The sequence below is a fragment of the Pogona vitticeps genome, chromosome 6, assembly GCF_051106095.1.
Source record: "Pogona vitticeps strain Pit_001003342236 chromosome 6, PviZW2.1, whole genome shotgun sequence".
Taxonomy (NCBI): Eukaryota; Metazoa; Chordata; class Lepidosauria; order Squamata; family Agamidae; genus Pogona; species Pogona vitticeps.
The window spans coordinates 95454363-95481683 of NC_135788.1; the positions used below are offsets into that span (position 1 = coordinate 95454363).

Sequence of the window (27321 nt, forward strand, 5' to 3'; positions counted from 1 at the left end):
TCACCAACGTGAGATATAAAGTTTCTTGTCGCTCCTGCAAATGAGCTATAACAGGACATGTCCAATTTGAGAATGAAAATAAAGATTAGGTAACTTTAATTCAGGGGTTCTTTCTACCAAGACTTAAGGTAACTCTTTCTTCTCTAAATTTAATGTAGATTTCCCCTGATCTATCATTGGGGGAGGCTGCCTTAAAATAAACAAGCTGAATCTGATATATGTAGAATCTTTATACAAGCACAGCATAGTGCAAAGAATATATTTTGCTCTTACTCAATACAAGTCGCTATCAAATTCTTTACAAATAATTGGGGTGTCTTGTTAAACAGTTCGAAGAGAAAGTTTGCACTTATTGTCTGTAAACATATCACCCTGGACCACAAGGTATGGTCTGAAATGAATACTTGCATTGCTTTGCATTTTTGTATAAATCAAATTAATACACTAGTGGGTGACTGAACAAGTAAAACCAGGGACAGAAAACACATCAAGCATTCCAGGACACACAGACGGTACTGGTGAATGAATGAAAATGCAGGAACTTCTCTAACTGTGGCGATGCCTTCTACCCCCTGGCACATCCACTCATGTGGCAATAGCAATGCTGCCAGGAGAATTAATGGAGTAAAGCCAGCAGAAGTTAGTGAAGGCTTTGTGGACAGACAGAATGAGCTTAAGTGCAGGAGATGGAAGGATAAGTGCAGCAGAACATCTGCTTAACATCTGGTTTCATCCCATCACCACCACTACCACTGGATGCCTCCTGCTAGATGGTCTGTAGGGCCACAAACAATACAACAGGAAAGCAGTATACCTAAACAAACCATAGAAGAAGATAACCATACTGTTGTCTCCAATCTGGCACTCTCCATCTATGTGGCTCCCACCATGCCCAGGGGAAGATAGTGCATTTGCACAACTGTGCAGAAGTTATTCATGAAAGGAAGACCTCAGATTTATGTCCATGGGACCAAGGCACAAGCCAGTCTTGTTCACCATGTGACCCACAAAGAGCAAACAAAGCTCACCAGCTAGGTACAACTTAATAAGCCTGTTTTCACTGCCTGCCTGGGACTGCAAATCCATAAGGACTATTGGCCTCCTAACAGGGTACCATGTGGGCTGATGGGCTAAATTTGGCTTGATGAGTCATAAGCTGCACAGGTCTCCTATAGAAGCAATAGTGCATTCTACAAAGGGCTGTGCAAGGAGAGCTATTACAAAGAACAGTGACTGTTCAATAGCAGCATATTGACCACTAACAATCAGTGGTGTGCTTTGAAAGCCAACAGGACCATGTCAGTAATAAGAAAATGTTAAATCTTGCTTCCTAATTGCAACGAAAGATAAATTCTTTCGTGATGCGCTGAATGGGTGGGCCAAAAGGGGACAAGAGTTGCCTTTAAATTACCTCTCTACAGTAACATTTTGAATAGCACATAGCAAATTCCACTGGCTGCTTTCTCGTCTTCTTTCAAACTGTATGTTCAGTAGAGTTATATTACAGAGCAGAAGAAACCAGGTGTTAATTCAAAAGTGGTTCCGATGACACTGCAGAAGCAGCAATATTTCCTAGACAGAGCCTTTGGCAGGCAACCCAGAGAAGTCCAGCTTAAATGCTTTGTGTTCTCATAACCAACCTTTTGTTTCAATTACTATCATGTTTTATAATGGTCATTGAAAATGGCCCAGAAATATCAGTTACTGAGTAGCATGTGACTACTGTTTGTAAATAGGGTTTTGCTCTGCACCTGAACAGAAACAACAAAAGTGGCCCACAGAGGCAAACAAATCAGAAGAACAAGCAGCAATGCAGCAACATTGCTTTAGGATCCCGAGCCCTTTGTCTAAGGGGCAGCTGCCATAGCTGAGGTGGTATCCCAGGCAGCCATGAAAACACAGGGGCTCAACGGGCGAGAGGCATGTCCCCTAAATAGAGGCTGCTGGCCAGATGTTTGAGGTGCAGTAAAAGGCAAGCAGTGGCCCTGTTGTGCCCATCTGGACATCTCTGTTCATATGTTTCTTAAATTTTAAAATCAAATTCTAAATTTTAAATCAAAAGCGAGGCCGGATACATCCAGCAAAGAGAAAGCAGCAAACAATGGGAGAGAAACCTAAGGCAGAGAAGGACGTTGACAAACGCATATGGGGCGACAGTACAGGAGGCAGAAGCAGCTGAGAAACCAGGCAAAATGAGCCAGGCATTAACCTTGCATTTTCCATCTGTAGGGAAAGGGATCTGGCTCCCGCCACACAGTTTGCACAATAGACTCCCTGCTCTGCACACAGACATGCACAGAAATCGCCACAGCAATGTCAGTGACAACAAAACCAGTGTACAATAGAACAGATGGCCCCAAGGTTCACTCTGTCCAAAGCCTGTGCCCTCCCCCCCCACACACATGGAATTAGTGACTGGCGATAACGAGAGTGAGGAAAGGCAGAAAGGCTACTCTAACTATACCCACCCACCCACCCCCACTTCTGAAGGGTGGGGGAGCTTAAGATGATGTCAGAGGTCTAGGCAGTGGCATTTGCTTTTCAGTGGAGAATGGAATGCAAAGTCGCTAAAGCAATTATTTTCTTAAGACATTGTTGGTGCAAAAATGCTGGCATCTGAATCACACAGAACTCTTCATCTGACACAGCAGGAAGACAGCAGAATCTCAGAATTTAGGAGTGCACTGGTCACATACGTTGACAAGCAAATTAGTTTTTGTCTTTGAACTTGGACAACAACAAATCAGCTGAACCCCCTTTCAGCCATCTTTTTGATAGAGTGGTTATTTTATTCCATATGGCTTGGTGTTTTTTTTACTGTACAATACAATTAATGTCTATTTGGAGTTCAAAGTTCTAGTAAGACTCCCTAGTGAATGGATACTTGTATTCCAAAACAGAGAAATCAGCATTTTTCCCCTTCCAAAATAAAATGATAAAAATGTTTTGGGGTAATTGGTTAAAAATTGATGGAAAGGGGGGGGAGGAACCAAACTCCCTCTGACTTTAAGTCCATTGTATGCAGTTTAAAATTTACACAGTTTTGAGTGACTTGGCAAGCTGAGGAACACCAGATTGCTGTGGTTAAGGCACCTGCTGATCCATACCACCTTATAGCTCCTGCTTCTATTTTGGGTGGGTGGGGAAATGCAGCACAGAACCACAGTTCATGGTTGTGTTGTGCACATCCTGGTACATCTACCGCTCTTGTGTTTATCTCCCAGTAAACCAAAGATGAAGCTTTGGTTCATTTTTCTGGAGTGTGTCTCTGGCTTGGAGGGAAGCAGCATCCACGTTCGCGCGGCACGAAAAACACAGAGTATGGAACTCTGTGGGTAATTTAACTCCTGCTGCTGCAAGCTGAAGCAAACCAACATCATGCTGCTTGGCCACGTTAGGACAGGGTTCCTCTGGACCTTTTGCTTGCCATGCCGTATGAAGGTGCCCATTGTTGGCAGTTAACCACAGATAAGAATGAACTACCATTCAGTTCTGGCCAAATTAATGTCCTTCATTAACCCAAGGAAGCTTGGGTGCTTCTTGACTGAAGGCTCCTAGTGCTACTCATCAAAAGGCATTATGCAGCTGCTACTCCGTCTTTTCTCTCATAGGTTCTTTGTTGTAAGAAAAAAAAGTAAAAGAAGTGGAGAGTTATGAATGGAAGATGTCAGTGTCTAAGCTCTTGCAAATCACTCTATAATAAAAAGTTCTAGGTACAGAGTTATTCATCCCAACTGCTTTGTTTATAAACTGATTTGGATCTCCAAATCACCACTGTTTAATGTCCAAAACTGCCTGTAGATACTTTTCCCCCAGCGATTGACTTTAAGGAGCAGGTCACATTGCCCATGAAGACTGAGCCATCATTCTTGCTTCAAGTTTTTAACAGACAGATGGTCACCTGGAGGGAAGATGTACTCCAGTTTTTGTATCATTACATACACCATAGATGCCACTGCTCAGCATGGAAAGGAAGTCTATAAGGAACCTGAACCCAGGTCCTGCCCACTCATTCCCTCTCTGCCTGCCTTGACCTCTCGTGATCATCCAATGGAATTAGTGTGTAAACACCAGAGCACCAACCACACTGTACCAGCTCTAGAGCTCCGGCAGATCCGCTGGAGTAGGAAGGAGGAAAAAGAGGAATGTGGGGAGAAGAAAGTTGAGGAGAGAGAAGGAAGGAAGGAAGGAAGAAGAAAGATAGCAAACAAGTTAAGGAAGTCCATAACTGGCAGAGGAAGAGACAAACTACTTAACAACAACTGTCATTAATATTAGCAACTGTAACAGGAGTGTAGGCAAGGTCCTTTCCAGTGCTAGGACATTTTTTTCTTCTAGCAAGTCAAAATATATTCAGTTTGCCATTGGCTAAGAAGTAAATGGCTACATGTGCCTTATTGAGGACTGTGCTATCAAACTGGAAGAAGCAGTGGTGGGAAGAGGGAAGAAATGGACCTTGTATCTATCAGTACAACCAGCAAAATGCCAGACTTCAGAAGGGAATAGGGCAAGGTGACATTCACACAACATATATGGCCCTCTCTCCCAATGGAGAGCCACCCAAACATTGAACATTGCTGAGAAGCAGCCAGACCTTCTGTTCTGCAGTCCGAGGAATGAGACACACACTCTAGGTGGGAGGGGAGGCCAGCTACAGGATGCTAAAGAAAATCCCCATATCCATGGAGAGACTAATAGAAATCAAAGCTGGTGTTATGTGTGTGTGTGTTAGGTCTGAAGGGAGGAAGCAGAGGTTGAGAAGTCGGCTGTTTTCCCCTCTCCCTTATATAATAGGGCAGCTAAAGTTGGGGTGGAAGGGAATCCTGGCACAGAGATAAAGTGTCAAAGTACCAATCAGTCCTTTGCTTTGCTGCCTATAGCTCCTGTTCAGTTCATGTCTCCCTCTTCACTCACCTGAAGCATCTCCTGGTGCTGTTGTTCTCCCAATGTTGGGCAGAAGGTACTCAATATTGGGCACTGACTGGGCCTCCTGCTCATCAACAGGAGTCTGTGAAATGGACACATATGCAGTTAGAAGGAAAAGGTTCAAGCAGTCTTCCAGATGCACAATATCCCTTGGATCTCTCTCTGGCGATAATTCTACTGGCAGAGTTGCATGGTTGTAAATGCAAGTCTCACACTTTCAATACCATCATGTTCCCTGAAAGAGTAATGTTGTCTTTCTTTGTTCATGTCAGAAGTACCACTGCACCATTGATAAATATGTCAGAACATTTTTGCCCATCAAGAGCATTTGGGACATCAAATCTTCAATGGATACACGTCAAGAGGCATAAGAGGACACTTCATATAGATGTGAAGCTGTCTGTTCTCTGCCCTCCCAAAGGACTGTGCCAGGGTGAAAACCTATTATCTTAGCTTCACTTTAGTTCTTGCCAACTCCACTCCACATGCCCAAGTGGCTGAGGAAACAGAAGAAGCCTCCCCGAAGACTGAACTCATTTGGGCAGAACTCAGGCAATGACATCATGTCTTAATCTCGGCCCTAGAAGTAATACCAGTCACTCACCAATACCCATAGATCAAATCTTCCTAGTCTACATTGCAGCATGCTATCAGCAGATTTCAACTCCACTGCAAATGTGTTATCTATCGCCTGACTGTAACACTCCCAGGGGACTGAAATAGGTGAATTGATTTGCAAGAGAGGTACTGCTGGCCAATTTCACTGAAATAAGAGAGAAATTCCTTCACAGCTCTAAATATATCAATCAGCATGAGCTTTCCCTTTTTTGTTTCACTCTTCACAACTCAAAAGAAAATGTAATTGAGCACATCCCCATGTCACTGAGTATCCTGCCCCTGACTGAAGAAAATCCTGATACCCCAGAGAATGTAGGGGTGGCTGGTTAACCTTCCCCTCTGAATGAAAGCATTTTAAAATGCTTTCATTCTGAGGGGAAGGTTAGATGGATAGGCATATAGTGAAAACAGGGTTGGGTCAATTCCTGTAATCAAGACGCTGTGAACTGTAAAAGCCTCTTTCTCAACAATGGTTACTAGAGTATGCCAACTGTGTTCAACTGGAATCAAGAGAGAATTTCAACAAATATGGATGGTTTGAAAGGGATATGAACATTATTGTATACATAAGTTCACCCCATTTTCCTATTTGTTTAAACAGATTTTGCAGGCTTTTGTATACTTTTGAACTGCAGAACCTGTCTGACCTGCAGCAATGAGAGAATAAACTAAGAATTAGAATGTACAAATGAAGACAATGGGAGATAAAACTTACGTTAAATGAATTTCAGATGCTTAAATTATGTCAAATGGGATCAAACACAATCATGCTGTGATGACTTCCTACCCACAAATTTGCTTTCTTTGGAAACCAACAGCAATTATGCCAGCAACTAGAACGAACTAGACATTTTATTTTTCCCACAGACTCACCTTTTCACCTTTGTCCTCTTTGTCATTGAAAAACCAGTCTGACTGTGGAAGAAAAGACAGAGGAGAAGAATCAAAGCAGAGTCAAGGCAGTGCCAACGTCAATAAAAAACAGTACCTAAGATTTCAAGAAGTAAGACAGCCACAAAATCAAAGGGGAAGTCATGACGGGCTCTTTGTCCATGGTGTCAGTTTATGAACCCTGATTCTTCCCAGTTTTTGTTTTGCATAACAGATGCACATCCTACTACACTGAGCACTGGGTTCACCATCCTCCCCCGTGGTTTTACATATATATTTAAAAGTGAAATGCAGATGTACGTACATTCATTTGTGGATTTATTTTTGCATCCATCCTCTCCTCTCATTTTGAAATCAAGGAAGAAAAGCATTTTAGGGAAACTATTACAATCCAAGAATTTGGGAACAAGTGTATTTGTGACAAACTGAATGTTAGCGAACTGGTGCTGTTTTTGCAGCCAGCTTGTGCTAAAACTATTTCTCCAGGGTCCTGGACAAGGAACAATATCCCTGGAGTTGAATTCCATAAGAGTGTTTCAAAACTATCCCCACTGCCCTACAAATGATACATTCACTTTTCTCAAGTCATGGTACACCAATGACTGCTCAAAATAGTAGGTGGCAAGAGTCGTGTCCCATGTCTGTTCGATTGCTGGTCTGCTGATCAAGAGCCAGCTAAGTGTGATAGCTAAGACACCAAATTATGAATTATGAATTATAAATTATAATATTTTACATTATTAGTGATGCTGCTGTAGTTAAAAAAATATGAGACTCTGCAGTGTGAACTGATGTACTTTGCAAGATTCAAATGTATTTTGAAGTGAGCTCCCTTAATCCTGAGGGTGATACTATATTTATATTCCTTTAGGGAATAGCACATGGGTTTACCCTGCATTTCATGATCATGACATTCAAAATGGCAGCTTTTGTGCCGTTCCTATCTGTTTACAGGTTGCTACAATTGACTGTACTTCTTTAAAATGCACAGGCAACTTACAAATCATAGCCCTGAACTCCTGAATCCACCCGATTCAAACTTCCTACTTAGGAAAACTGAACATACACCTCCTCAAAGGAGCATACATCATGTGTATGTAATGCTTACAAAAGCAAATCACAGATCAAGCTGTAAAGAAGATAACTGACACATGCCAACCATGAGGGAAGACACTATGGTGCGGGGCCAGTGAGGAAGGGAGAAGAGCACTTTATGGTTGCCTAGGAAGCAGATTTCCTTTCCCTATCATACAGTTATCTGGTTAGGGTAAGCATGCACCAAAAGAAATTATGAGACTATTAGACCTTTTTAAAAAATAATAATTTTTTCCAAGACTCAATTTATCCTCATAACTGATGTGTCAGCTGTGGTTCCAAGTGAGATGACTGTGGAGATCATAGATATGTTTAAAGAAATTAGCTCCAGAGGGAGTCTTATAAGTACAGAGTATTTCAGTCAATGTTGTCCTTTCCCCGATACTTAATTCTGAATTCCAAATTGATGTATTTTGTGCTCCCAGGATTAACTACTATCTTAGCATCTTTAGTAAAAGTAATGTTCTCTCTTTCTCGGTTGCAGGTGAATTAATCACAAAACCATGCTTGCAAACATGGTGACTTTTGGAACCATGTTTGCAAGCATAGTGCAGAAATGATCACAGCTGATTTAAGCTCATTAATGTTTACTCCCTTAGGGACTTTATTTGTTTTATTGGAAAGATTGTAAGGAGATAAAACAAGGGCCGCCTAGAGTGGTCGAAATGACTAGATAGGCGGGGTATAAATGCAATAAATAAATAAATAAAATAAATAAAGGGAGAGGATAGGGAGAAAATAGGTCTGAAATTGCTTAGCAGCTGCAAAACTGCAGAAAATTACACATTGAAATATTCCTTACTGCTTTCTTGGTTAGAATATGGAAATATTCCCTATATCACAAATACTTTCTTCATATACAATTAAACTAACACACTTCATTAAGTTAAAAAGTGCCAGCTTAGATCCCTATGGCAATAGGAAGAATTGCAAAAATAAAACAATTCTTGAAATTGCAAAATTGTATTTTCTGTTTTACACCGAGACTGATTTTTATTTCCACGCATATAATCAATTGAACACAAAATTAAAGCTGGCACACTATTGATGTATACTTTATGTTATATCTTACAGTTCTATACAGTTCAGTATATATATAAAAAAATCTCATTCATCTTTCTAAAATCAAGGGACTAAGAAGCCTGAGAGATCAGGAATGTCTTCGTTAGTCACTATTAAAAACCCCTAAAATGTAGACAAGTCAGCAAAATTATTTGGGCAGAATGTCTTAAGTTGAGGTGCCACTCCTGAAACGATCCTCTCCCTTCTGACCACACACCTCACCTCCTAAGAGGAAGGCACATGAATAAAACCTCAGATGGTAAGTTGATCCCCCAGGACCAATCTTTTGGCAGCTGCCCTCCAAATCTCCATCTCTCCACCAAACCCTTCCTTGCCACTTACATGTTGTATGAGAGTCTCTACGATTTTGTAGCGGTCAGGCATATGTGTCACCATGTCAGTCATGTTGTCCTCCGATGTTCTAACAAGGGTGGGACCAAACACCAGAGCAAGATTCCGGGGCTCCATCTGCAAAGCAAGCCATTGTGTTTTGAGTAGGGTTCTTCTCTCCCATTCAAGTTGGAAGCAGGGTTGTGAGAGAAACTAAAGGACCTTCTCCCACTAGCATCTAGGCTTCTGGTCTGGTAAAAACCCTATTCTGATATTAATTTCCCTCATGCAACCAGAACTCCCTGAATAAAGCTGGAGATGACTGCACTAGCTCTACCCTAATCTAGATCTGGAAAATTTTACTGTTCTAAACTACAATTCCCATAACCCCCAGGTGAGTATGGCTGGCTGCTGAATTCTACAAGATGTAGGTGGAAGAAAAAAAGAAAAATCTTTCCAAACTCTGCTTCCTCTAAATCAATGGTTCCCAACCTTGGGTTCCCAGATGTTCTTGAACTAAAACTCCCAGTAGCCTTCACCATTAGTTGTGCTTGACAAGATTTCTGGGAGTTGTAGGCCATCTGGAGATCCAACGCTGGAAATCGCCCCTCTAAATCCTAGAGGGGGTTCTGTCTGTGGCACAGAACATACTCTCTTTTGTGTATTCCGCACATCATTTGTCCCCATTGTGAGTACTTCCAAGTTGCTTTTGACTAATGGTGACTCTGATAGGGCTTCCAAGGTATGTGAGACACTCATAGAATGGTTTACCATTGCTATTTTCCCTGGAGTGAGTTTTCATGGAAAGCAGAGATTTGAACCTAGGTCTACTGTACTGGCTGTTTCTCATCATTTAAAACTTCGAGGAGACAGATGCAATGCATGTCAAAACACTGGTAAAAAGCTCCCAAATCCTCTGGGAACACAGTAGGTGCTAGGGGTACATTTGGGCTCCTGGGGAGCCTCGAGTGACTTGTGAGCTACATTTTGCCCCTGTTTCTTCTAAATCATGCAGACATTGTACACAAGTAAATGAGTCTCTGTGCTGCACTCTCCAACATGCAGACAGTGGTGGAGAAGGCAGGACCAACAGACTCAACTCCAGCCTCCCTCATCACGTGGGTGATTAGAACGGTTCTCAGCTGGGAGCAGATATTACATGGAAATTACAAGACAGAACAGCTCCAAGAAATAATGTTTATACTTTTTATATGAGGCTTATTTATTGGCCTACACACCGAGTCAAATGGTCACAAATCTATCTTTTCCTTAAACCTTGCTTAGTTTATAAAAATGACATTGTAAGTACTCTACACCAGTGGTTCTTAACCTTTTTGAAAGAAACGCCCCCTTGAGCCATTGAGGAAGTTATCATCGCCCCCCTCCCCGCGATGATATCTTTTTATTTGTTTGTTTGTTTGTTTGTTTGTTTGTTTGTTTGTTTGTTTGTTTGTTTGTTTGTTTAAGACACTTATATCCAATGACCCCTGAAAACAAAATTAAATTCCAAGAAAATGAAATGCCCCCAAAAAGTAACATTTAATGATTTAGTTGCAAGTGAATTTTAAGACGCAAAAAGAAATATAAAAAGGGTATAAAAACAAATGCAGGAACTAAAAATTTCAAGACAAAAAGTCTGAAACTAAATTAAAATTGGAGGAAAATATATATTCATGCACACTGTAAAAAGGCTGCAGCCATCTTCACAGGTTTGGCTTGCTCCAGCGCCCCCCTACCGCCCCCTTCTGCTCCAGCGCCCCCACGCCGCCCCTTTTCGTTCTACCGCCCCCCTGAAAAATGAAATCGCCCCCTGGGGGGCATTATCGCCCAGGTTAAGAACCACTGCTCTACACCACTGGTTCTTAACCTTGGGTTACTCAGGAGTTTTGGACTGCAACTCCCAGAAGCCTTCACCACCAACTGTGCTGGCTGGGGTTTCTGGGAGTTGCAGTTCAGAAACATCCGAGTAACAAAGGTTAAGAACCACTGCTCTACACTAGATCACTGGTTCTTAACCTTTGTTGCTCAGATGTTTTTGGACGGCAACTCCCAGAAGCCTTCACCATCAGCGCTGCTGGCTGAGGTTTCTGGGAGTTGCAGTTCAAAAACACCTGAGTAACCCAAGGTTAAGAACTACTGCACTAGATGAACTGTTTTTAGGGTACCAATTTCTGGAATGAAGCTGAAAAAAATCAATGAATTGACAGAAGTAAAAGAAAGGATGAACATTTTGTTTCCTCCACCCCTTTTAATCTCATTGTGAAGCACAATAACCTATGATTCCTATGGGGGAATTTCGCTGGACAATGTTTGGTCCCTGCTTCGCAAACTGATTTTTGCTAGATGATGATGATTTTGACAGCTCCCTCTGCGCTCGCAAAACAGGTGTTTTCGGGATCTAAGCTTCACAAGACAGCAATTTAAACAGCTGATCGGCGTTTCACAAAGCGGCTTTCCTATGGCCGATCATCGCTAGACAATTACGATTCTTCCCTATTGGAATGCATTAAACAGGTTTCAATGCATTCCAATGGGGAAATGCTTTTCGCTAGACAATGATTTCGCTAAACAGCTATTTCAGTGGAACGGATTACCATCGTCTAGCGAGGCACCACTGTACAAGAAAATTAACTGTAAAATTCTATACATTTATACTCAAAAGTAGGCCTCATAGATATCAATGGGGATGCATGAGTACTGAGCTACAGCCTAAGAATCTCTTGCCAAAGAGCAAGGAAAATATCCTACAGTTTTCACAGCTCATTCAGAAAGAGCATGTCAGTTTAATCATATTCCAAATTGCTTTAAAGCAGTCTTCCCCAACATGGCACCCTACAGATGTATTACATTCCAACATCTCCATTCCCAAATACAGCTGAGATCTAATCCAGAGAGGGTGATAAATTGAAGGATGCCTGTTTCAATATACAGAACAGATTAGGTTCCAGTTAGAACCTCAGAACTACTTACAGATACATATTCTTTCTAAATATAAACTGAATATATTACTTACTGAACCTCCATCTGTCTTCCTATTGCCTTATGCTATTGCATAAGGCCAACCACACAAATATTCCACCTGTTTAGCTGGCTAGCCATCGTGCACCCCCATACCCACTGTCTAAGTAAACAACCACATGCCCAGCAACAATGGGGGGAAGTGCTTGTGTAACTGCCCTTTTGCATGCAGTTCTCCTCTATAGGATTTTGGCTTCAAAAATCATCAATGCCATATTTTCTGCAAGCATTACCTTATTCTTCTCGGAATGATCTGCAATTGTCTTTAGATGCCCCACCAGGAATTTCAGGGTCTCGTAATAATGAGCTGGCAAGTCCCAGATCTACAATAGAGGTGGAAGAAAACACAGTAACAACTGATTAGATATTTGTTCAGTTTTTGTTCATGCAACATGAAGGATTCCTGCAATCCCTCTCTGTCCCCTGTATTCAACTTTCTTTATGATTTCTCCATATTACTGGGGCATAAACTGTTTCTTAATGAAGATACAAGAACCTGTGAAATTTGAAAGCTTGCAAACTCTTATACTGTGCTAATCTAGGTTTTCTCCCTCTAAGCAACATGGCAGTTCCTAATTACTGGATGCCTACTCTTCTAATAAACCTGTGAAGTAAACAGTTTCTTTTCCTGGCCTGGGGAAATCTATGTCTTTCCCTATCTTGATGTTATATAGTCCCAACCCTGTTATATAGTAACCTACCTGAGAGAGAGGATAGAACATTGGAGAGAACAAAGAAGCATCATCATTAACAAGCCAGTCAAAATGATGCAGTTATCATTGCAGGTGTATGTGGGGGGAACAAGGAGGAGGAGTGATGGGTATATGGGACAAAGAGAGCAGAACCATGATGTGGAAAGAATATTATTTCTGCTTGTTACCTGAGTCATTATCTTATGACATCTATATAGCTGCTCTTGGAACTGCTCCCCCATGTTTTTTCCTACATGTTTTCATCTGCTCTTTTGACTCAGGGTTATTTATTTTACACAGTGTATGATACTGCAAAAATAGTTTCTATCTATTCTACTTGCTCAACTCCACACAGCCCGGCTCTTCAGGGGTGCACAATGGGGAACTGAACTCACAGCCTATGGTTCCGCAGCCAAATACGCAAACTACTGAGCTATCCAGCCAGTTCATATTAGGGAAAGCTGAGTACAAAAATGTGCACATGTATGGAAATAAACACCTCTTCGGTATACAGTGGAACCTCTACTTAAGAACTTAATCCGTTTTGGAATGGTGTTCTTAAGTTGAAACATTCTTAAGTTGAAGCAAAATTTCCCATAGGAATGGACTGAAAACCAATTAATCTGTTCTGGCTGTTTTTTTGTTATGTAGAGGTGCGTTCGTACATTGAAGCATTAGTTCCCATAGGAACTAATGCAAAGCTGGTTAATATGTACTCTACCACTAGGGGGAGAATTTTTTTAACCTAAGATGACCTAAGGTTAAAAAAAGAGCAGGAAAGGTTTTTTTTCCTGTTCTTATCTTGGATTTCTGTTCTCAAGTAGAAGCAAAATTTAGCAAATGGAGCTGTTCTTAAGTTGGATTGTTCTTAAGTAGGGACGTTCTTAAGTAGAGACCCCACTGTACAGTGGTGCCTCGCTTAGCGATAGCTCCGTTGAGTGATGAAATCGCTTAGCGATGGGGTTTTGGCCATCGCCAGAGCGATCGCTTAGCGATGGCCCCTATGGGAAAAAATCGCTTTGCGATGATCGCGGGGAAGCGATCATGGCAAAATGACCCTTTTGCACAGCTGATTGGCGGTTCCAAAATGGCCGCCGGAAAAACAAAATGGCCACCCGCTGTTTTGCCTCGCTTTAGAGGCACCGAAAATGGCCGCCCCTATGGAGGATCTTCGCATAAGGTCAGTTTTTAAGCCCATAGGAACGCATTAAACACGTTTTAATGTGTTTCTATGGGCTTTTAAAAATCGCTTAGTGATTAAATCGCTTAGCAACATTTTCCCTGGAATGGATTAACATCGCTAAGCGAGGCACCACTGTATTTTAAAAAGGATCAATGATTGATGCAGGAACTGATGCAGAAATTTTATGATTAAAAACATGCAAAACTGGCAGTTCAAATGCAGGTGGGTCCATCTATTGATGAAGCCACACTATTGTCTCATTGCAAAAAAATTAAAATAAATAAAAAATAAAAAAAATCCCACCCCTGCTTTACAGGTTAATTTAGCAAGCGCTATGCAGAACTGATTCAGCTAATTCAGGCTTAGACTATAATGGCTGAAATCTTGTTGGGCAACTTTACATTATGCAACTCGGATGATGTCATCAACCATAGTTGTTTTAGGGGAATTAAACATTTCCACTTATCCTCCCCCCAGGTTCCAGAGATCCTTGTACATGGGTGCTCTGTGCCGTCAAGTCAGAACTGATTTATAGCAACCCTAATAGGGCTTTCAAGGTAAGTGAGATATTTAAGGAATGGCATTCCCAGCTTCACTCCCCCAGTGAGTTTCCATGGCCGACTGGGGATTCAAACCCTGTTCTCCAGAGTCCTAGTCCATCAATCTATCCACTACACCAACTAGGAATTGCCAGAGATCCTTAGGGTCCCTTTTCCCCTGGGTAAGCCTTTGGGAGCTGCAGAACATGGGGTGGAGATAATTCTTTTAATGCCTGAAAATCAACTGGGACCGGCAAGGCAGCATAACTTACAGCAACAGGATTTAAGGTGTCAGACCAGCTTGTCTATCTTATAAAATATAAAAATGCTAAAAATACTCAAGATAAAACAAAGGAAGGCAGCTTTTATGGTCTACAATTGTGCTTTAATTAAAATATTACAAACAACAGAATGTGTTTGGGAAAAAAGTGCTACATATTTTGTATCAATTTTTCTGTTTAAGAACTGTCATATTTTTGATACAATTTCTCTAGACCTAACAATCATCCCTGTGCTATTTATTGAGCCCCAGTTCATAAGCTTTATTATATTGTTCCTTTGATGCTATTTAATATGCATTAAAACCTGTTTGTTTCTGCAAATGGCTTGACGCTGACAAGTTGAATGGTCTGGATTTTTAAAATAGTAGTTGCAACTGAACTATCAGCTGGCATGAAATGTGTTGGGTGTTAAGTGCAATGTTGAGGTGTTTCCTTTCCATCCACTGCTTCACTCTCTTTTTCTCTCTCCTTATATTTCATCTTCCCTTCCCCTTCCCTTTCTTCTACTTCCACTCCCAATACTTTCTTCCTCAAAGCAAGCCTTCAGTATGATTTAATTCTTGGGTATTTTTCACTAAAACAGAATTAATTTCAAGTGTGAACCAGTTCATAAAATCATTACATGAAAGGAGCCCAGGAAGTTATTTTATATCATGACAGCCTCAGCCAGCAGGAGAGCATGTGCTTTGCATGCAGAAAGTCACGGCTGCTTGTTGCAGGGGGAAGCTGACTTAAATTAAAGTAATAAATTACATTTTCTGATAATGTCGCTAGTAGTGGCAATTTCAATTTAAACAAGTACAGTACTGCCATATTGGTTTTTCACAGACGAGGCCCCGGGTTCAGTCCCCAGTGTCTCTAGGTAGGGGTGATAGGTAGGGCACACTTTGTGTGTAAAGCATGTGCTCTACTGGTGATGGCTGATCCTTCCTCAGGGATGCTATAAAATCCATATCTGAGGACTTCACCACTCCACCTTCATGTCCAGTCTGTATCTGGCTCCATTTTGTTGTTCTAAAGGGGATAAGATGTATCCCTTTTCCTTTTTCCACCAGTTGTGTGCATACTTAGACACGTTGTTAGAAGACCTCCACTCATCAATTAAAGTATGCTGAAGGTGTGCACTGGATGTATTTCAAACATTTTTGTGTATTTTCTCCTGACACATCCAAAGTCAACCAACCAGCTGAGGATTCTGGAATGCAAATTGTGTACAGTATGTCCCACAAAGCAACTTGAAGTGAAATCATATTTATCACACAACTCTGCCCTTCTTCTCAAATGTTTGCCACACAAGGCAAGAGAATGTACACATTCTTCCTAGTACCATGTGAAGGTTGGAAAAAGCATTAAGTCAGGGAGAAATCTGTCCCAGGTGCATACCAATTTGCGCAAGGTCTTCATCCTTTCACTGGCATCTTCAATCCGGTTGGCTTCAATGAAGTCATTGTACTTATCTTGAAAACAAAAGCAGAAGAAAATTTGTGACTGTTCTGGCTTATCACAGGCAACTGAGCTGGAATGGTTCAAAGGTTGGTAGTTTTACTGGCATGGGGGCTAAATCCCAAACTATAGCATAAAGGAAGAGGTAGCATCTGAAATAGCACATTTTGCAAAGCTGGACTTCAACAGAAAGAGATGAAGGAAAGCTTGGTGGAATAATCCCTTTGGGAACTCCAATCTATCAATGATTTCTAGGACTTGAGCTGTCATACTACATGTTATGGGAACTCACAGCTCTCACTAATCCACATTTTTTTCTGTAACATTTTATTAACGACAACCTGTTGTCATGTTCAATCACCTCTATGACTGGCAGCCAGCAGGGTATGGCAAAAGCCACAAATCTTGATTAAAGTAATATTGAAGCAAATTTTGTCTTTCTTACTAGACATGGTTAGACCGAAGTGAGTCAAAGACATGGGTAGACTCCAGCCATGCAGCTGTAATAACTTGTGTGAACTGAAACATCCTGAACAACAAGCAATCAAAAAGAAAGATATCCTTAAAAATATGGAATGCCGCCCTGGGAAAGAGGATGTCTGATTTCACAAGGAAACAGGGTTCAAGCAGAGACTTTCAAATAACTCCCAGAACACGCGAGTCCAGCCATTATTTTTGATTCCTGGTATCATCCTGACCCCCAAACCTGACCTTGGGTTAGGTTGCTGAGAAACTGACAAGGAAACGGTCCTGGGCTGTTTACTTGGATGGTTACCACCATCCAGTTCTATTAGCTCCTGCAGGCCAGTTTTGAGGAAATCCAGCAGATTTGGGCAATGCTAAGTGAGAAATGGAAGACTTTGTAAAATAAAAATAAGAGGGACATAAACTGAGGAAGGGGGAATCAGGGACATCCCTAAAAAAAAATGAATGCCCCAAGTTCCTGTTCAAATATTCAGGATAGTACACAGTATAATCATACTGTTAAAAAAACAGTAACAATGGAAGTACATAAAGCAGAAGCTGTAACAAAGAATATACCAGACAAGCAACTCTTTTAAAAAAACTTCCTAATAGAAGCAAGTGTAAAAGATGTCACACATTTTAAAGCTCATCAAAATAAGAAGTGTCTTCATTTTCTAGCAAAAAAAAAATGCAATGAGAAAGCCAGATAAATTTCAGTTCAAAGGACATCCCAGACTTATGATCGCATCATAGGGAAATGTAAGAGTTCGGACTGAGTGTCATCCTCAATGTGTAACCTTCCTATGTTTTTCCACTGTTCATTCCATCTTTTTTGTTCTTACAAGAAACAGGTATTTTAAGAGGCAGGCAACAGCTGAGAAGTCTTTTTATTGTTACCCTAAGTAGCCCTCTTTCTAGAATCGCCCGTTGTCTAGAGGAAACAAAAAATGAGGTATATGGAAGAAGTGAATCTCTGGACATCCTTTTACTTACAGCAAGGACAGGAAACAGGTAACTCTCCAGCTGTTGCTGGATGGCAGTTCCCATCATCACCCACCATTGGCCATGCTGGCTAGAATCAGTGGGAGATGTTGCCCAACACCTGCAGTTTCTGCTTTCCTGGTTTAGAATAACCCTAATGTAGAGGCCTGCAGTAATAAGATCCAAGGGAGCAGAGAACACATGGTGTTGATGTATATATTTTGGGGTTATCAATTATTTTTAGACCTGATGGCCTTCTTATTCTTCCATTGCTGGAAACAACCCTCCTAAGCAAGTATTTTGTTCATGCCAGGAAACTGAAGAGAAGCTGCTATGTTTTATGCCTCTAAGATACCAAAGAAGAGGGAAAACTGGACCTGCACAAAGCTGAAGGCATTCTGAACAGCATTTCTGGGAGATCTGCTACCATAAAATGACTTCTCCTGTAAAAGTCTCAATTCTTCCCAGCTATGATTACACTACCTCTCTGTTCTTCTTCACGTCTATCTCTGTGTCCTTCACTTAGGCAGATTTAATTTGCTACCTGTAAACTGCTGCTATAAGAGAGGAGGCATGTGTTAAAAAAAGCAGAAGTATAGCATGTGCTCCACTCCTTATACTTTACCTTCTTCTTTGTATTTCACACAAGGTTCAAATAAGTTTGGGTGAAAATATTTTGCTGTTTCTCCTACTTGAATGGATTTTTAAAAAGGGTAGCATAGCATCATCACTCACCGTCTGTAAACAGTGGTTCTGGGAGCTTCCGGAAGAAGGACTTCAAGAGGCTGCTGATGACATTCAGATCCTGCCACCTCTGCCCACAAAGAGAAAAAAGAGAAGCAACGGCAAAGCTGAGATGCTGCAAAAGTCCAGCTGAGATCTCTATATTTTTGAATTTGGCAAGAGACAAAGCACCAAGCAACCTTTCCCACTGATTTAAGCTGCTCTTGATTTTTCAACATACTGTCCACAGTTGACAGTGACATGTGCTTTAATTTGTTTTTAATTAATTAACATATTTCACCCTGCTTTTCTCCTTAAAAAGAACCCAAGACATCTTACATCATTAAAAGGCAGTATTTAAAGCTAACAACAGTGATTTTCACAAATACATAAAGTATTAAACAAATAGCATACTAAAAAAAAACATAAGCAACATCAAAACACATTCAATGTGGTACGGTACAACAATCCATTTAAATCTCCAATCAGGCAGCCGGACACCTAGGGAAAGCTTGCCTGAAGAGAAAAGTCTTTGCTTGCTTGTGGAAGGACAGCAAAGACGGGGTCAGACAAACCCCTTGTGGGAGAGAGCTCCAAGGTCTGGGAGCTTGCTGGGTCCCATTTACCCACCAAACACACCTGTGAAGGTGAGGGGACCAAGAGAAAGGCCTCTCTTGATGATCTTAACACTCGAGCAGGCTCGTAAGGGGAGATACGGTCCTTGAGACAGCTTCGGCCCAGGTCATTTCAGGCTTTGTACGTTAAAACCAGTACTTTGAATTCAGTTCAGAAATGGATTGGCAGCCATTTAGTATGCACTGACCACGACACTTACTTTGTTTTCAACTAGTAATATTCCTTTTTCCCCCCAGCAAATGTATGGCTGAGTGAAGTAAAAGCTGTACCCAGGACTGTAGAAATGCCACAATTCTATGGGAAGGTGGAAAACCTAAACTAAGTGGCACTGGACAGGGAATTTAGCTTCTAGAGAATCTCAGCGAACACTTTTTTGTAATGGAGCAGCTTACTAGCCCCTAATGGCCACTAAGATATGCTTGAAAATGTATGATCAACATTCTCTGAAATTCCAGAAGCCAGAGGCAAGTGTCAGTACTCTTTCCAGTGCTTGGTGGGCAAGAGAACACGTGGACTCTTGAACTGCTCTTTATCTCTCCTACTCTGGCCATGCTGCACTGGCTGCCCATCCATTTCCGCATTGACTTCAAAGTGTTAATGCTTACATATAAAGCCCCAAACGGTTTAGGACCTCGATACTTGGCGGAACGCTTACTCCCAACTAGTTCTACCTGTGTCACCCGTGTGAGCCAAGAGGTGAGGCTGAGAAGCCTGACGCCAAGGGAGGCCCGGAAAGAAAGAACTAGAAACCGGGCCTTCTCAGCGGTGGCTCCTCGTCTCTGGAATAACCTTCCTCCAGAGATTCGCGCTGCACCCTCGCTGGGTACTTTTAAGAACCAACTAAAAACATGGATGTTTAGGCAGGCCTTCCCTTCCAGTTAATTCATGTCCTCTTTCCTTTTTCTTTCTCTCTTTATTTGATTTATTTTTATTTTTCCCATCTTACAGAATAATCTAATTAATTAATTGTTATAAATTTTTTAGAACTTGTTATCATTTGTTGTAAGCTGCCTAGAGTGGTCGAAATGACTAGATAGGCGGGGTATAAGTACAATAAATAAATAAAATTAAAAAAAATAAAATCTGTTCTCTCTCACTAGCAGATGCAGTTCTGTGGCCTGGTGAGGAGGCCACAGATTACATGCAACTCTGACAATAAGTCTTTCAGAACATAAGGAATGGGGTCCTTTCTGCATTAAAGGCTGTGTAACACTTAGACTCTTCAGCAATTGCATCTGTATCTCCCTCTATCCCTATTTCTGTATCTTTATTTTTGTATAAAGACGGCCACTGAGATAGCTCAGTGGCTTAGGCATCTGGCTGCAGAACCAGAGGCTGGGAGTTCAATTCCTTCCTGTGCCTCCTTCACAGGGGCTGGACTTGATGATCCATAGGGTTTCTTCTAGCTCTGCAGTTCTATGATCTCTCTCCCTGTCTCTATCTCTATTCATACACACTACTTGTACTACAAGCAAGTGGCGGCTAGGTGTCAGCACTACCTAATAATGCACTGACTTTCTGGTGAAGGCCAAGCGTGAAAGGTGGAAAATTGATAGAAGGGCGAGAAAGACCAGCAGGAGGCAGGGAGGAGTGCCATGGCAATGCTCTCACCTCATCCTGCAGATTGATTTCTGCAAATCCTTTGTTAAGCTGATCCTGAAGGCTTGACACCACAGCATTGTTTCCGGGAACCCGATAAATGCCCATGTATTCCAAGCCCTTGTCTTCTACAACCTTGCAACAGGCTTCCACAATCAAGGGGACTTTCTGCAAAAGGAAAAAAAATGCAGTGACAATAGGTTCAGATATCCTCAAAACAGCAAAGTACCCTTCACTATGGTGGGGCCAGTGAGAGAGGTGCAATCAAGTAGCTGCTAGCCAGTGCCACATCTAACTTTAATTAATTAATTAAAAATATTCTTATCCTGCCTTTCTCTTTAAAAAGGACCCAAGGCAGCTTACATCATTAAAGGACAATATGTAAAGTTCAAAAAAAAAACCATGAGCATACAAAGGCAGCTTACATCATCATAGCATACAAATACTAAAAAGGATCTAACAAATGCCTCTTTGAGAAATGGCAAACCAAAGCAATACTAAAAACAAATTTAAAGCGGTAAGACATAATAATCCATTAAAAAAACCCACTCAGGCAGCCAGTCACTGAGGGAAAGGTTGCCTAAAGAGAAAGGTCTTTTTGCCTCCTATACCATGCATTACAAAGTCATATCCCTCTTCAAGTCGGCCATTGTAACAGCTGGCATACTAATTCACATATTTTGGAGCTCTTTTTGGCATTCATGTCAAATCCATGTATTTTGGAGTTCATTCCAAACCAGCCCATTGATGAAATCAGAGTATGCCAGTAACTTGTAGCATTCAGATTTTTAAAACAAGGAAGGAAATAAAAATAACCTAAACTAAAAAGCTATTTTCTAAAATAGAAACTTCAGTGATAATCAACTGATTTGCAGTACTGCAACTACAATCTTAACTAATTACTTGTTAGAAGCAACTACCCAGTGCTTTGCCCACCATACATCTTCTGTTTGCATGTGGTGTCTGTATATGCACGTTGGCACTTGAAATAGATTTTATCTCTAACTACAGTGTAAGTACGGGCAATGGCTTTTAGAATGGCATGTCACTGGGCAGGTTGGCCTGCTTACCACAGAACTCAGTGGAGCCACAATAGTTTCACTATGTATGGGTGTGAAATCTGGACAGCTAAGAAAGCTGACCGGAAAATAATTGATTTGTTTGAAATGTGATGCTGGAGGAGAACTTTGCAGATACCCTGGACTGCCAGAAAGACAAACAAGTGGGTCCTGGATCAAATCAAGCCTGAACCATTTCTAGAGGCAAAAATGTTGAGACTAAGGCTATCTTAATTTGGGCACATCATGAGAAGGTAAGATTGTCTGGAAAAGACAATATTGCTGGGAAAGTTAGAAGGTAGTAGGACAAGAGGAAGACCAAATATGAGATCGGCTGACTTCCTAAAGGAATCCACAGGCTTGAGTCTGCAGCAGCTGAGCAGGGCTGCTGAGGACAGGACATTTTGGAGATTATTCATTCATAGAGTCACCATAAGTTGGAAGCAACCTGATGGCACATAAACAATAGTTTCACTCTTTAAGACAGATGTTTAAGGTGCTAGGTATTCACAGGCTAGGAATTTCCTCAAAGGGTACCTTGTTGTCAGGGGCTTGCTGGCAGTCTTCTAGCCTCACACCAAAGGCCCTTGGAGCAGGCTTCTTGTTCTTCTTCATGATGTTGATACCCCAGGGAGTTTTCTGATGGACACTGTCATCTGGGCAGGGGAGGGAGGCAAAATAAAAAGACAGGTTCATTCGCTGAGAAGAGAACGTTGAGGAGAAGAAATAAAGCTGGGAGAATCAGGTGAAAAACTACCAACCAAGGGTTTATTCTAAAGGGCTTATTCTTGTCTTTTTGTAGACCCATTAGGCAGAAAATGGGACACTCTGTAGTGAGCTTTCCCTGTTCTCTTATTTATTTATTTATTTATTCAATTTATATGCCGCCCAAACTACCTAGAGGTCTCTGGGCGGCTTACAACAATTACTGTATGAGCAGCCAGAGGAAGCAGAGAAAAGAGAGGTTGTGTGAAGCAAAGGCATCCGACTTAGTGTCACTCAAATGGGAGAGGGGGAAAAAAACAGACTGACAGCAGGTGGACAGATTGAAAGTTGGCTATTTTGAATCCAGCACTACACACTGAGCCAACTCCAACCAATCCAGATCATCTTGGGGTACCCAGTTAGTTTGGGAAAGATGGGAGTTGTAGTCTAACCCTTCTCCAATAGGTGCTGGCTTAAGAATGTTGAGGCCTAGACGCTTATGTCCAAAATGCACAGTCTCCAACGAGCCCTGCCTTAAGATTTCCTATGGCCTCATCCATGCATGTGCAGGCAGGCACACCTATACATACATACATACATACATACATACATACATACATACATACATACATACATACATACATACATACATACATACATACATACATACATACATACATACATACATACATACATACATACATACATACATACAGAGAGAGAGAGAGAGAGAGAGAGAGAGAGAGAGAGAGAGAGAGAGACTCAGTCAAGCTCTTTGTACCTCTTAGTGTTACTGCATCCTGCCGAGGAGAGCGAGGTGGGCCTGCTCCCATTTGCTTTTGCAATTCTGACTTCACCCCTGGCATTCGAGAACCCTTTGGCGAAGAATCTGGTTTGGTCCCAGAGGAACTGCAAGAGAAGAGTGTGCAGCATACCAATTCAAGGTTCAGGTTTAACTTCCCCACCAGACATATACAAAGAGAGAGAGAGAAAGAGAAAGAGAGAGAGAGAGAGAGAGAAACCTTGGTCACCAACTCAGTCAGCACTGACACCTCATGGCCTGAAAAACCATTTGTAAGCTCTGACAGTCTGTGGCTTGGAGAGGCATCAGAACTGCACGGTCTGAACCCCAAAGCATGCTTTATCATTTTAAAACCTCCTAAAGGTGACTCATGGTGCTAATTTTTGTGGGGAAACTCTGTTGAGAGGTGATTAGCAAGTGGGGGAGGTGAGAAGAACATGACAGGGAAGGTGCTAGGGCCCAAGAGATATGCTACAACCACTCCAATATGGTATAAAGAATCAAAGGAAGAGCCCCGTGGCGCAGTGGTTAAACTGCTGTACTACAGTTAAAACTGTGCTCACGACCCGGGGTTCAATCCCAGGTAGCCGGCTCAAGGTTGACTCAGCCTTCCATCCTTCTGAGGTTGGTAAAATGAGTACCCAGCTCGCTGGGGGGGGGGCAATGTGCAGCCTGTATAATTAACTTGTAAACCCCTCAGAGAGTGCTTGAAGTGCTGTGGGGTGGTATATAAGCAGCACGCTTTGCTTTGCTTTTGCAAAGAAGCTGAGGATGGCAACCAGAGTGATGGGACCAAATCTCCTCCTGCAGACCAGTAATATTGGGGATGGAAGATGTTTTGGATGTGAGACTCGCAGCCTGTCACCCTAGATGATAGGCAAGCCTATCAGAAAGAAGCTAAGGCAAGCCTATTGGAGAAAGACAGAAGAGGCTAACAGGGAGGGCAGCCCTTACTTAAACAGTGGAATACAGCAGTTGCAAAATGGATTGTTTTTGGTGGATAGGAGATTGGAAGTCCCTCGCATGAGTCTGATGACATCAAGGGGCAAAGTTATTGTAAGTGACATTATCATCTCTCTGGTTAAAACTCCACAGCCCCTCATCTGGGGACTAACCAGGACGATAACAGCTTTGTTTTGTCAATAACACATATTCCAAATTATTCTATGTTCTTCCAGTTCATTTCCAAACCTGTACAACAGGAGGTGGAATACATTTACTGGAAAACTGAAACTATTCTGTATTTGAGTTACAAAATTGAGGTTTAGGATGTATCCCATTTTACATTTTATTTTATGGACATGGGGAAGGTTTTTTACTTCCCAAATAAGACATACACAACTCTGTCTGTAGGAAAGGAGTTCAAAGCCTAGCCCTGAGGTGGTAACCTTATACCAGACCACTAGAGATTCTAGACAGAGGCGCAAATAATTAATAATGAAAACTGTCTCTCTACCTCGAACACTAGTATGCCACAACTGAGAAAGGTTCTAGATTATCTTCTCTTTAATAAGTTTGGTTTTCCACATGGGCAGAATATTTTACTATGAAGAATTATTTAGTCATTGTATTCCCACTTACATTCTGAAACTCCCCATACAATTTTGTCATCTATACATTCCCTATATAAGCTTGTCATTTGAGGGACAGTGAAGCCTAATTCTAGATGGATATAAAAAAAGAGAAAACCCAAAGGAGGAAAGAAAGCAGGCATGATAAGAAATTTACCTCACTTTTCTGTAGTCATTTAGTTTCTTATTGATTAGTGCTTGGCTTGCAAACCCAGGGTCCTAGAGATGGGAAAAAAATAATGGGAGAGGGCAGAAGAGAAAAGAATAGGATTAAGTATCAACCCAAAGTTAAACAAATTGGAACAATATCACACTCTGGTTGAAATTCTGATGCTTTCACACAGGAAGTTGCAACTAGGGTAGGCCCATTAGAATCAATGGAAGTTTGGTGAATCAACTCTGCAAGTCCCATTGATCCAATGGGCCTATTCTAATTGCAATTTACAAATTTCAGCCTCCGTAACCTACTGATCAACATCCCTTCTTAGCAGGGGGACTAAACTTAGAATAATGTGCCTCCCGGATAAAGTCTTAAAAGTTACTGGTGAAAAACTACTCACATCTCCAGCAGCCCACATTGTTTCTTCCTGGTGCAGGTTAAAGATACAGTTTGTATCTTGAAACTGAACTCAAATGAAGACACATGTTCTATACAGGGCCTGGAAAGTCTGCTTTTAAAATACTGCTGGGGGATTCTGGGAGTTGCAGTCAAAAAAATTAACTTTGCCCATGCTCTGATTCTGCGCAGATGGCTGGAAAGGAGGGATATGAAGCAAAAAACCCTTCTCCTCCTATATACAGGCAAGGGTTCCTTTGCATTCAACCCTCCGTTTGCAACTTTAAGTGATGCAGTCTGAGAAAATGATTACCATTTGATCCTACATCACGTATAGTTTGGCCCTAAAATGATCAACAGGGGGTCACTGTAAGCCAACGGGAGCTTCCAAAAGAGTTTCTAATTCTGAATGGAAGCGAACTCTTCCAAGTGCCTAAAGAAAGGTCATGAATTCCCATCACCTCCAACCAGGATCAATTTTTGGAAAAAGCAACTTTCCACCAAACCAAGAAAAGCAAACATAGAGTATAAGAACTCCATGATGAGAAAATTAAAGTAGCATACCTGGAAGGGGGGGGGACAGGCAGGAATGCCATACTTTGCTCCCTATACAAATGACAATGGTTGTAATATGGAACTCTCAAGTTCTGAAAGTGGAGTGAAATTGACCCCCTCAATCTCAGTTGGGGCTGCAACTTCCAGAATCTCCCAGCTGTCACTATTTTGGACAAAAGATCCCAGAATACTCCTAGTTATTGCTGTGCACTAGAACTTCCAAGGGGCGCACTGGTTTGGATTGCAATTCCCCATATCCCTGGTAGCTATGCTGGCTGGGGAGTTCTGATCCAAAATGGTAACATTTTCTAGCTCTAGCCTTTTTCCCAAAGAGAAAAAGGCAAGCGAAGAAAAAAATCAAAGAGGGGATTGGTAGCTAGCCATTGCCTGTTCTCACCTCACCCTCGGCTTTGCTACTCTCCCTGATGACTTTAATCCAGGCCAGCATATCATCCCGATCCTCGGCCTGAAAGAGACATTCACAGAAGTCAGCGGTCGTCAGACGGAAGACGTGCTTTCTCTTCGTGTCACTGTAGGAGATGTCTACCAGGCACGCTCGGACGCTGATTGGCGGTTGCTCGTCCTCACCTGGGGGCGGGGCTATGGCCACAGCCTCCCGACGGTCCTTGCATAAGTAGAGCGAGTGTGCACGCAGGACAGCAAAGACCCGCTTCCACTGCCGGATGCCTCCGCCAACTTTCTGCAGAGGAGGAGAGAGGAAGAGTAGAGATTGGGATTGGGCATGTGAAGTGGCAAGGAAGAAAGAGGAAGGGAGGTGAAGCAATAGCAAAAAGAAAGACCATGAAAGAGTCTAGAGGGTTTGCCAACCAAGATTTGCAAATTCTGACAGTGAGTACTTCTGCATCAGTAGATGGGGGCCCATCAAATCCAGGGGTGGGGAACATCTTTCAGCCCAGCTCTGTTTCACAAAGTTGCAGGCTGCTGCAATCCAGTGGTAGGTGGTAGGTGGAGCTAAAGGCAAAAGAATGAACCAAAAATACCAGCCCTTTTTACTTTTGTAACTTGGCCTTAGCAGAAGCATTTCATCCACCTACACAGTGGTTCCCAGTCTTGGGTAACCCAGGTGTTCTTGGACTGTAACTCCCAGAAACCCCAGCCAGGATGACTTTTGGTGAAGGCTTCTGGGAATTAAAGTCCAAGAACAACTGCGTTAAGTTGGGTACCTCTTAAGAAGAAACTAAAAGAAAAAAAAAGCTGAGAAGTTACTAGTAGTTTACAGTAGGGGAACAGCTCTGAGAAAAATCAGAGAGCCAGATTCAGGTCCACTGCTTGAGGTTTCCCACCCCTACACAGGTGGCAAACTCAATACTACCTCAAGCTAAATACGTAACACTGGGCAACACGCTATCCCTTGCCTAGAGTTTCCCATCTATTCAACAAAGGAAGCCTTACACCAAGCCATACTATTGGTCTATTTTGTTCACTATTTTTGACATTGACTGACTGTGGCTCTCCAGGATTTCAGATACAGCAGTACTGTACTCTTTTCTCCAAAGCTGCCTAGATAGATCAGAAATGAACACTTTTGCATGCGAAAGATAACATTTAAAGTGTTTATGTTTCAAATTAAA

At 41.8% G+C, this 27321-nt stretch overlaps 1 protein-coding gene across 9 annotated transcripts in view; it reads right to left on the minus strand.

The window, feature by feature from the left end:
• The window catches only part of ARHGAP23 (Rho GTPase activating protein 23), a 204832-nt gene that overhangs the window by 5627 nt on the left and 171884 nt on the right, over window positions 1-27321 (minus strand). For 7 of the 9 annotated variants that reach the window (XM_020785530.3, XM_020785528.3, XM_020785529.3 and 4 more), the window contains 11 exons: window positions 26127-26429; window positions 24776-24837; window positions 23027-23154; window positions 22078-22196; window positions 20495-20650; window positions 18260-18338; window positions 16019-16092; window positions 12174-12263; window positions 8935-9060; window positions 6418-6459; window positions 4915-5008 (listed from right to left, as the gene is read on the minus strand). In XM_020785530.3, the coding sequence (XP_020641189.3) occupies window positions 4915-5008; window positions 6418-6459; window positions 8935-9060; window positions 12174-12263; window positions 16019-16092; window positions 18260-18338; window positions 20495-20650; window positions 22078-22196; window positions 23027-23154; window positions 24776-24837; window positions 26127-26429 (1273 nt within the window). Of the gene's footprint in view, window positions 1-4083; window positions 4119-4914; window positions 5009-6417; window positions 6460-8934; window positions 9061-12173; window positions 12264-16018; window positions 16093-18259; window positions 18339-20494; window positions 20651-22077; window positions 22197-23026; window positions 23155-24775; window positions 24838-26126; window positions 26430-27321 lie in introns of all 9 variants that reach the window. The other 2 variants (XM_073004300.2, XM_078377915.1) reach the window with 2 other exon arrangements.